We start from the raw sequence: 10,686 nt of genomic DNA on the forward strand, positions 1-10,686 counted from the left end.
CCAGGAAGAAGGTACGAAGAGAGCTCACCACAGTCGCCATCTATCCCCGCCATTTTCCTGGGAGCCACACTCACTCAGGTACAGGGCCACCGTGTGCAAGGTAAGCATGGGACAGCAAGAACATTGGTAAGGCACAACTTGGGAACTACAGGACATCTGTCTCTAGGATGATGCCCCAGGAGGCTAGTGATGTGCCTCCACTTCTGAGGTACCAAGGAGACTGAGTGGGGTTCACAAGTTTTCTCTTAGAAACAGTTGCCAGCCTCCCAAAGCTTACAGGGACAGATGCTTCCTACACTCCTGTTTGGTTCCTCTTCCAGACCCCTCTTGATGACTTCTCTTGTTATCAAAGGGCAGCTGATTTAACCTTCCTTCTAAACCCCCAAGAGAGCTAATCTGAGGCAGGTGGGTACCACAACAATACAACCCAGACCTTTCCACTCAGCCCTGCATGAACTTAATACTTCCGACACGTCCACCACCTGTCCTACCTATTTCTGGCCCACACTCGCCCACACACCACAGACCGTCTCTTTCTATCCTATGCAAGTCTGAGTTGCCAATTTTGTCTTCTGGATCAAACAGAGAGGCAGTTAGGCCAAAGTTAGGACTAGAGGTAAGACACACACTGTAGGACATGGCACCAAGACCACCTCTGGGAACCTTGAAGAGCTGAGGAATGGTTTGTGCTGCACACCTTCTCCATGCTGGACTCTGAGAAGAGCTCAGGTCTATACCACTTATCTCCTGAATGAAGGAGTTCATTCTTACATGCGTAGGCACTCAGGCTAAACCACTCACCCCAGGCCGGGGAGGGCTGCCTGAGGAGCAGAGCGCCCACTAGCGTTCTGAGTCAGGGACTTCCTTCCTAATAAGGTTCACACATAGTGGTCTATGCTCATCTCGGATGAGGGGTATCTTCTTCAAATTACAGCACTCTGCTTGCTCCTTTAGATAACTTGATCCTGGCATTGGAGGGAAACGTCCTCATTCTCAAACCTTTTCTTCACCCTCAGGGGTGGGAGAATCAGAAAGCTGTGTTGAGGGAGACTTTATTAACTCTGACAGGCAAATGTCCCACTGAATTCAACAGCACAAGTTACATAGGGTACGGGGTTTGTACAGTCCTCCCAGGACACCACGGGGAGCCTTTTAGCTGAGGCTGCTCTGCTGCATGTGCTGTGCTCTCCCTCCTCCCCCCCTTCCCTCACTGACCAGTGCAACGTCTGCACTGCTACGCAGGAATCTTGGGAGAAGGTAGAACAAAGGTTAACTCCTCCAGCAGAAGGGAGAAGATAGGAAAGAGACAACTTTTAAATCACATCAGGTTTCAGGCCCCAGGCAAGAGTGCTGGCTGTCTGGATCTTCGAAAAGCATTCAGAACAGCTTCAGCTCCTCTTTTATTAGAAAGCCTGTATTATAGAGATACAAAAAAAAATGCCTACTTAGTGTGTCATGTCTGCCAAGCAACTGCCTGGCTTGTCCAGATGCGTTTATCTTATGTATTACGTGCTCCATCCACTTGGTCATTAGACTGTCCCCAAGGAGACTCACCTATCCCAGAACCCTGCCAGAAGAGCTCCCAATAGTTAGAAATCCACAGGTAGGCATGTGGATGATAGAGAAGTTTACTCCATGCATTACAATACAGGCCCAGGGGTAGATCTCAACCTTCTGAATGCTGCAACCCTTCATAGTTCAGTTCATGTTGTGCGAACCTCTAACCACAAAATTTTTGTTGCTACTTCATAACTGTAATTGTGCTACTGTTATGAATTGGACTGCAAATATTTTTTGAGATAGAGATGTGTCAAAGGGGGTCGCCTCCCACAAGTTGAGAATTGCTGGCCTAGAAGGGTAGTGTCAGGTGGACACTGGGGACCATGGCCCAGATGCCCCAACCAGAATCAAGGGTTAAAACAGAACATCTCAATGCTTAACAATTTAGCAGAGGGACCTGGACATACATGGTACTTGAGGTTCTAGGGTTCAGAGAGCATCCTCAGAGGTTTGGGGACCAGCAAAGGCACAGCGCCCAGTGGGTGTGAGGAGTGGTAGTGTGTAGGAGAGGGTGTGTACACTCTGTGAGCTTGCTGTTACCATCTGTGATGGTTTGTATATGCTTGGCCCAAGGAGTGGCACTATTAGGAGGTGTGGCCTTGTTGGAGTAGGTGTGGCCTTGTTAGAGTAGGTGTGGTCTAGTTGGAGTAGGTGTGGCCTTGTTGGAGTAGGTATATCTCTGTGGGCAAGGGCTTAAGACCCTCAAACTAGCTACATGGATGTGAGTCTTCCACTGGCAGCCTTCAGATGAAGATGTAGAACTCTCAGCTCCTCCTGCACCATGCCTGCCTGCATGCTGCCCCGCTCCCACCTTGATGATAATGGACTGAATCTCTGAACCTGTAAGCCAGCCCCAATTAAATGTTGTCCTTTATAAGACTTGCCCTGGCCATGGTGTCTGTGCACAGCAGTAAAACCCGAACTAAGACACCCTCCCATGCAAATAAACACTAAGACACCATCCACCCTCCCACGCAAATTTCCAAGCCACCAGAGAAGGAACATTGTGTCTGTGTGCTTAACACCCTGCAGAACTCCAGACAGAGGCACCTATACCTCTTTTCTAGGTCTGTTTGCTTGCCAAGTGGTAATCATTGACCTACCGGAATGTGGCTGGCTCTTCTGAGAAGTCAGGGACTTACCTGGCCAGGCACATGAGCATCCCACAGGTGAGTTCCGCAGCACTGAGGCTATTTCCATTGGGGGTGCTAAAGATGCAGAAGAAGAGATGTCAGTGTGCCCAGGCATACCCGGTACTCTCTACACTTCCAGTCCCATGCTCCCATTTTGGCTTCTCTGACGCTCCGCTGTCCTAAGAACCAGGCTACCATGACCTCCCATTCCAAGGCAGAGGGCCTCGCTCAGGCAGGCACAAGGCAGGGAAGTACCTGATGGACGGACGGATGGAGGGGTGGCTTGACCCAGTTCTCTTTCATTTCAGGGCTTATCCATCTACAGTTTCCACTGAGCAAAGGCTACAACACTCAGGTCAGCCTACTGCTGCCAGAACCCTCCGGGGTCCCATCAGCTGGCTTTTATCTCTAGCTGTTTGGTTTCTTCTTTTTACTCAACACATTTCCAACTGAGAAAAAGCCCACTTCTCAAAACACAACAATAAACAAAACAAGCAAACAAACAAACAACCAGGAGATGCGTGGCCTGGCCCATCTGATGGAATGAAGACCGATGTCGACAACTGCAAAGCCTAGCACACACGTATTTAAACCTTCTGCCTCCTCTACAAGCTCTGCTCATCTGAAGAAATGAAGGTTACAAAGAGTTACAAGACTCTCTGAAAAACAAAGGGACTTAAGAGTTTGTCTCTGTGCAAGACAACAGCACTTCCAGCTCACCCCTCACTGAGCAGCTAGGGTGTGGGCAGAAGTGGGGTGGGTGGCCCCTGTGTCAGGACCACAGCTTAGGTAGGATGGGTTATCCTTTAACATTTCCACCATCAGGTACTGACCTCTGTCAGGCATTTAACCCCTACCCTCCTGGGGGAGGGGAGGCAGGCCAGGACTCAAGAGTCAGCAAAGTGGACTGGGAATGACCACACCACCAGGTTCTTAACAGGCAGTGCAGCAGTAGCCTGCTCACCATGACCTTTGCCCCTGAGCTTCTGTCTGTCAACACAGTGCTGACAGGGACCCCTCCCTTCCGGGGCCTAGAGTGCTAGGAGAGAAACTGGGATCTTGGCTTCAGACTGGCTTAGGGAAATGGAGGAAGAGACAGGATGGGAGGTCACTCCACCAGGAAAGCGTGTGCATCTACCTGTACAGGGTGCAAGACCACTGAGCTAACAGAACACAAGAGCCAGGCTGGAGCAGGAAACAAGGGGAACCTCACCCACACGCTTCTGGTTCCTACACTAAGCTGCAGACGTGCAAGCATTACAGGAGGTCGAGTGCCACACTCTGAGACCACAGACAGCCTCAGCTTTACAGCCTTGGCACAACCACACTGAACCAATCACCACCACGGGGACCCCGTACCTAGCTCAGACGGCCCTCTGAAAGGCCTTTGACCAGGCTCTCATTTAAGCATTTCTTTCCCGTTTTATATCTGTCTCCACACCCTCCGTCAGCTTCCACAACTTACTTCATGACGAGGACGCCCTTCCTTGTGGCAGCCTCCAGATCCACATTGTCCACGCCTGTACCAGCCCTGCCCACCACCTGGAGCTTCTCTGCTGCATTGATGACATCAGCAGTGACCTTAGTAGCTGACCGGACGATAAGGCCTTCACAGTCCTGGGCAGAGGAAGACAATACCAGGGTTCATATTGTTGTTATGTAATGTACCTGAGGCCTCTGTTGCGTTCCTGGTGGGCATGAATGCCCCCTCACAGGCAGGTCTGGCTTCTTTGCACGCTGTAGGGTAACGTGGACTAGAGCATTTGAGAGCAGTACCTGGTCAGTACACTCCAACTATAGCAGGAGCTCGCTGGCTCTAGGCATCTGATCCATCTTTCTATAGCTGGTGTCCCGATAAGGACCTAGAGCCAGAGGACAGCCCATCCTGACAGTACCTTAGTGTGAGCAGACTCATGCCCTAGTCAACTCTGTACACACTAACATTCCTGTATGCTGCCTTGCCTCGTGGGTGAATTCCAAAGGAAAACCAGCAATGTCTGTAGTCTGGCCTGCATCCTCTAAGCTGCATCCCTTATCAGAGAGAGATGTAGGTTCCGGCCTCAGGTATGTGAGAAGGAAACAGGATAGGCAGGTCTAACACTCCGCCCTGTTCCAATCACTTCTTCCACTGGACACTGAGACACTAAAGTGAAGATGCAGGACCCAGTTTCACTCCTTGAGTCCCTCGGGCAGGCACATGGAAGGAAGACAGTTTGTAAATGCTGGCTGGCTGAATAAGTAAGCAGAATGGAAGGCAAGACCTGCTGAAAGGAAAATGGTTCTTGAGACGAGAACGCACAGGAAGGGAGGGAGGGAGAGCTGTGAGCTTCAGAGTCTGTGTGAGGCCCATGCTGCCTTTACTGTGCACAAGCCTGGGATGGAGGAACGAGTGTGGAGTAGTTAAAAGCTGAGGGAACAGAACTATTTTATCTCTGCTCAGAAAAGGGAGGTGAATGAAGTTTGGGCTGCTCAAGGGGGTAGTTAGGCTTGGGGGAGGAGTGGCTTAAACACTGGGATGGGCTGACTTGCTCAAGAGCAGTTGTAGAATCTGTGGCAATGACAGAATTCAAGGCCAGGCCAGGCCACAAAAGACCTTGCCTTTAAAAAAGAAGGAGAAAGAGAAAACCCAACGGGAATGGCTCTAGAATCAGTTCTCTGTGGCTGTTTAGGCTCTAGAACCAGTTCTCTGAGGCTGTTTAGGCTCTAGAACCAGTTCTCTGAGGCTGTTTAGGCTCTAGAACCAGTTCTCTGCGGCTGTTTAGGCTCTAGAATCAGTTCTCTGCAGCTGTTTAGGCTCTAGAACCAGTTCTCTGTGGCTGTTTAGGCTCTAGAATCAGTTCTCTGCAGCTGTTTATGCTCCAGAATCAATTCTCTGCAGCTGTTTAGGCCTCAGGCATCCTGACTGGGTGGGGCTGTGCCTGCTGGAGGGCTCTAGGCCAGCCACCGGAAGGTGGCTGTGTGGTTTAGACAGGACAGAGTAGGAGACTCCAAAAAAGTGTTCACTTGTGTCTCACACTCCTTTTTGTAAATGAGAAACACATGCCCCACCACACCTGCACCTCTACAAACCAGTCAACCTTCACCACCCCGGCTTCCAGCTCCTTTCTTCCTTCTGGCTAAGGTCACTGGTAGGTACAATGACCAAGAAACCTTCCAGATCTTAAAGTTCAATGACAGATATACCAAAATCTGCCAACTGCTTTCCTGAGAGGCACAGCCAATAACAGCTTGGATCAAGAGGTGAACTAAAGAAATTTAAAGCACCCAAGGAAGAAATATGTATATTGGGTTTTCTTACAATCTTAGAATGACAAAGCCTTTTATAACAGACACACGCATTTCAGAAACCCTAAGAAAATGGCTACATTCTAAATTTAAACCTCTACACAGAAAAAAAGGTCTTATAGAAGGAATTAGAGGCAAACGGCCTTGATCTGGGAAGAAAATCCCACACATCATCAAAACTGAGCACTTTTCTCCAAAGTCTTTTAAAGAGAAAGAACTCAGTAAAGCAAGCATGAACGCATCGGCCAGCACAGACCTGTGCCAGGACCCTCCTGCCCCTGAATGCGAGGAGAGTGTGTGGTCGCCTGGATACAGGGCTCACCGCTATAAACCTCGAATGTGGGAGGGGCCTGAGGACTGCCACAGATCTGAGCAGGTGAGGTGGCTCAGACTGGTGGACCACCACCACCACCACCACCACCACCACCACCTCCACCTCTACCTCCACCTCCACCACCACCACCACCACCTCTTCCACCACCACCACCACCACCACCACCACCACCACCAACAACAACAACAACAACAACAACAACAACAACAACACCTGTTGCAGAATCCTGGGATCCTGCACCCAGGATCCCTCAGAGGAAGGGAAAACTGACATCTGAAGGTTATGCCCTGCCTCTCCCTGCACCGTCAATCTCTCACACACAGGGAGATAGGGAGAGGGGAACCATTTTCCCTCTTCTCTGATTGATCCCAAGCCCAGGTCCTTGTCCAATCACTGCTCTGGGGATCCCCACAGGAAACAACAGCTGCAGAGGACCAGGGACTTCAATTGCGTCTCTCACAGCCCCTAAGGACACCTCAGCCACAGTGCTGTTTTTTCTCACCAGCAGCCGAGTCTGCTTTGTGGGGTCCTCACCCTGGAACTATACTTTCCACCCTCCAGCCCCAGCCCGCTTTTGACGCTGATGAACCTTTAGCGTCTCCAGTAAGACAGACACAGACATGCTTCCAAAGCTGGTAGGTCCTAAGGGCCCAGGACCTACATTAGAGCCAACACTGGTCAGAATTTGCTAGCTTCCAAGGTCTCTTACAACATCAACTACACGCCATTTCCTCAGTGTGTTCACTACAAACTTACTGAGGCCACTGGCCAACCCACCCTGTGCTGAGCCCTCAGGCCCCTGCACTCCTGGTCCCTTCTCTAGGACCATAGCTCATCCCTCAAAGACTCCTCCAGGGTGCTCCTCCCCTGCTCTACTTACACAAACAACACAAACATTCACACCTAACGAAACTCCTAGTGCAGTGCTGGGATTAGAGCGCTCTCTTTCATGCATGATGCATACGTGTCATCCCAGGACTCTATCCCAGTGCTCCGACACCGGAGCAAAGGCAAGATTACCTTCAGGGCTCTCAAAACTGAATCCTCTACTCCCACCCCTCACACCCCAGTGCCTGTTCTTTCTTCTCTAGCATTCACCAAGTGGGAATACAAGCACCTAGCATTTCATCTGGAACGCACACTCCACATTTGCCTACAAATTTTCCCAGTCCCACTCCCAGGCTTCAGAGCTGGGAAACAGCAGGCCACTGATCTGCTTAATTTATGGCTGTTCCAGAAAACCTATGCTAACTCAGTAGAAACCTATCCCTACTCTTGTTCTTCAAGTTCATACATGCTTCCTTCCCAAGAGGATGGGCTTGGCCTTGTAGGTAATTCTCTTATTGCTAACACTTAGTGCACAGGGCACGTAAGGGAAGCTCTCCAAGTGATCCCCCTGTTGTAGGGAATGCAGGTATGGCCTGGCTGGCCTGGGACTCATAGAGGTCTGCCAACCTGCCTCTGCCTTCTGAGTGCTGCCGGGATTAAAGGCACGAGGCAACCCCACCCTCCTCTAGTTTTTTGAGATGGTCTTGCAATGTGGCAATCCTGATGTTCCGGCTTCCCAAGTAGTAGGATTACATGGGCATGCTTCATCACATCCAGAGCATGCTGTATTGTGTACTCGAGTGCACATGCATGCATGCACATGCACACCACACATATGCATGCATACACATGCACACCACACATACACACACACATGCACTCACAGAGTCCTTGTCTCCAATAATGGCTATGATAAAAGAAAAAGAAGCCCTCTAATTTGTGTGTTTGTCCTCATACACTCACACATTCACGTGCCCACACGCCTGCCCCAACACAGGGCACTGAAACCCCACACATGAAATAAGTCTCTACCAATAGATTGCATCTCTCCTGTTTTCCATAACACTCATCACGACTTAGGAAACCCAGTGTGCTGTCACTTGATGACGGGCAGTCTACCACTAGGGGAGTGAATGGTAATGTCTCCTTGCTTACTGCAAAGATTAAAACGGGGGCGGGCAGGAGACGCTCTGCCAGACCACTCTCAGAAGGAGATAAAACGAGGAGGGAGGGTGGACATGTGGGTCCTTCTTCGGGTCATCCTAGGTTAGTTAATTGGCATTCTGAACTGGGTGTTTTGTCAAGGCACACTGACACTGAGAGCTCCCCACGGCACACCAGCCAGCCAAGTCAGAGGCACCCACCTCTTCTTTCCTGCCGACTGTCTCCACAGCTTGAAAGCACCCAGCATTTCTAGTCCTGGACTCCTACCCCTACCCTTCAGGTCCGGCCTCCTCCACACACCCCCTATTCCTTTATTGGATATAACATTTCTCACTGCCCCTAGCAGAGGCAAAGCCTGCAGCCACTGGTGCCCCAAAGCCATTCTACAGCCTTCCTGCTCAGCCCACGGCTTCGATTTAAGCACCAAGGTCACCGTCACAGGATGTGAGAAGAATGCATTAGTTCACGGGTCCTGTCCACTCTAAGAGTCATGGCCTGAGCCGCCCACCCATAAAGACCATGGCAACAATTCCTTCTCAGAACTTCCCATTACCACTGGCTCCACTGTTGTCTCAGAACTGTCACCCGACCACCTAGCTGTCTCAGTTTTGGGCCCTGTTCCTCAAGAAACCTACAGCCTTCCCCTTCTTTCCTTTTCTTGTCATGTTTTATAGATAGGGTCTCATTCTGTAGCTCAGGCTGGCCTCGATCTGAGAGATGCTTCTGACTCAGCCTCGCTGGTGCTAGGCATGAGCCAGACAGCTCTTTTTCACTTTTCAAGACATGAGAGTCTCTGTGTAACCCTGGCTGTCCTAGAACTCAGAAATTCACCTGCCTCCACCTCCAGAGTGCTGGGATTAAAGGCGTGTGCCATCTCCACTTAGCTCTTCCAAGCTTCTGAAAAACCCAGGACCAGAAAAAGTCTGCGAATAGGACTGCTGGGCACGTGGACATCGGCGCCGTAGAAGAAAGGGATTGGGGGCGGGGCAGGGTCTTGGGAGAAACAGACAAGCGAGCTCAGAGAGTTTCCAGAACAGCCAGAACAACCCCTCTGGGTCTCTGCGGTTTAAGGCCTCCGCCAGAGCAGGAGAGGCACATTCCTTTTGGCTGCAGGCCCTAAACCGAGCACGTGGAACTTTGGGGGTGGGGCAGGACAGCTTGTTGGGAGACAGCGTACCTGGACGGATTAGACCTGCAGGAAGGGCAGGGACTGGGGTGACGTGCTCCCAAAGCAGAAACCCTTCACATCTGAACAAAGTCATCCTATTTACAAAATCTTTTCAAATAAGTGAAAGACTTCTTCTAAGTTTTATAACGATTAGAGGTTTGCTCCGGAGACTTGGTATTAGTAACCTGTCCCTATTGCGCTTGGGACAATATTCTGATATAGTGAAGTGGGCCTGATCCGCGATGAAGCCAATGGTGGTGGCTGACTCCAGGCGGCGGCCGCGTGGGCGGCGCGGGGCTCTGGCTGCACCCCCGGCCCGCCCCGAATCCCGCGAGCGCTCCCCGGAGGCCCAGGGCCCGAGAAAGGGCGCCTAGGTCTTGCATCAGACAAAAGGCGGTGCGAGTCCGCTGCCACAAATGCCACGGGACGGGCAGGGGCAGAGCCAGCGCCCCCTGCCCCCACCCCAGCAGCCTGCACTGGGCAAGGATGAGTTCCTGGTGCACTCGTCTCCGCGTGTAGCACCCTGAGCCGGGAGCCCGCAGCCTGGGCCGCCAGGCGCTAAAGCTCCGGAGAGGCTCTGGCATTCCGGAGAGGTTCTGGCATCCCGCAGTACCAGATGGAGCAGCCGCACTTTGCAGCGCCGGCAAGAAACACGCGGTAGCAAACAGTACAAAAAGTTTGCATTCTGCAGCCCTAAGCCATTCCTTCCTCTCCGCCTTTCCTCCCTCCCACTGCTGGTCCCCAATCTCGGGAGGCCCCCGGACCCACTGATAAGACAGGGGAGGGAGGCAGCCCTGGCACCGTTGGGGTCAGCCGGTTTGGTCATAAAGATGACTGGTGCTTTCGCTTGTGTCCCGCTCGCCTCACCTGGAGTTCGGCTATCAGCTCCTCCTTGCTCAAGTTCTGCTTCTCCACCACCTGCAGCCCTCCATCTTGCAGGATCTTCCGGCAGCAGGGGTCGAGGCTATCACTGATGAGTATTTTGCGCAGATTTGCGAAGGCCATTGCTAGAGCCAGGCCTTAGAATCGGTTGCTCTGGTGGGCAGAAGCACTTAGTACAGGAAACTGAAGGCAGGGCTGGCTCCAGTGACTAGGCAGGGTTCTCGATCTCCCGCTCCCCCTTTATCCTCCCCCTCCTCGCGCCAATAGTCTCCTTTTGATTGGTCAGAAATGCTTAAACTCTGCTGACTCCGCCTCCCCGGGCAGAGCCTCCC

At 51.6% G+C, this 10,686-nt stretch overlaps 1 protein-coding gene across 1 annotated transcript in view; it reads right to left on the bottom strand.

Moving 5' to 3' along the window:
- Phgdh (phosphoglycerate dehydrogenase) overlaps positions 1-10,686 on the bottom strand; it is a 29,090-nt gene extending 18,404 nt beyond the window's left edge. The window contains exons 1-3 of the mRNA NM_031620.2: positions 10,340-10,686; positions 4,159-4,310; positions 2,703-2,768 (exon numbers count right to left, since the gene is read on the bottom strand). Of these exons, the coding sequence (NP_113808.1) occupies positions 2,703-2,768; positions 4,159-4,310; positions 10,340-10,477 (356 nt within the window). The 5' untranslated portion in view covers positions 10,478-10,686. The remainder of the gene's footprint in view (positions 1-2,702; positions 2,769-4,158; positions 4,311-10,339) is intronic.

The sequence above is a fragment of the Rattus norvegicus genome, chromosome 2, assembly GCF_021556685.1.
Source record: "Rattus norvegicus strain SHRSP/BbbUtx chromosome 2, alternate assembly SHRSP_T2T, whole genome shotgun sequence".
NCBI classification, from domain to species: domain Eukaryota; kingdom Metazoa; phylum Chordata; class Mammalia; order Rodentia; family Muridae; genus Rattus; species Rattus norvegicus.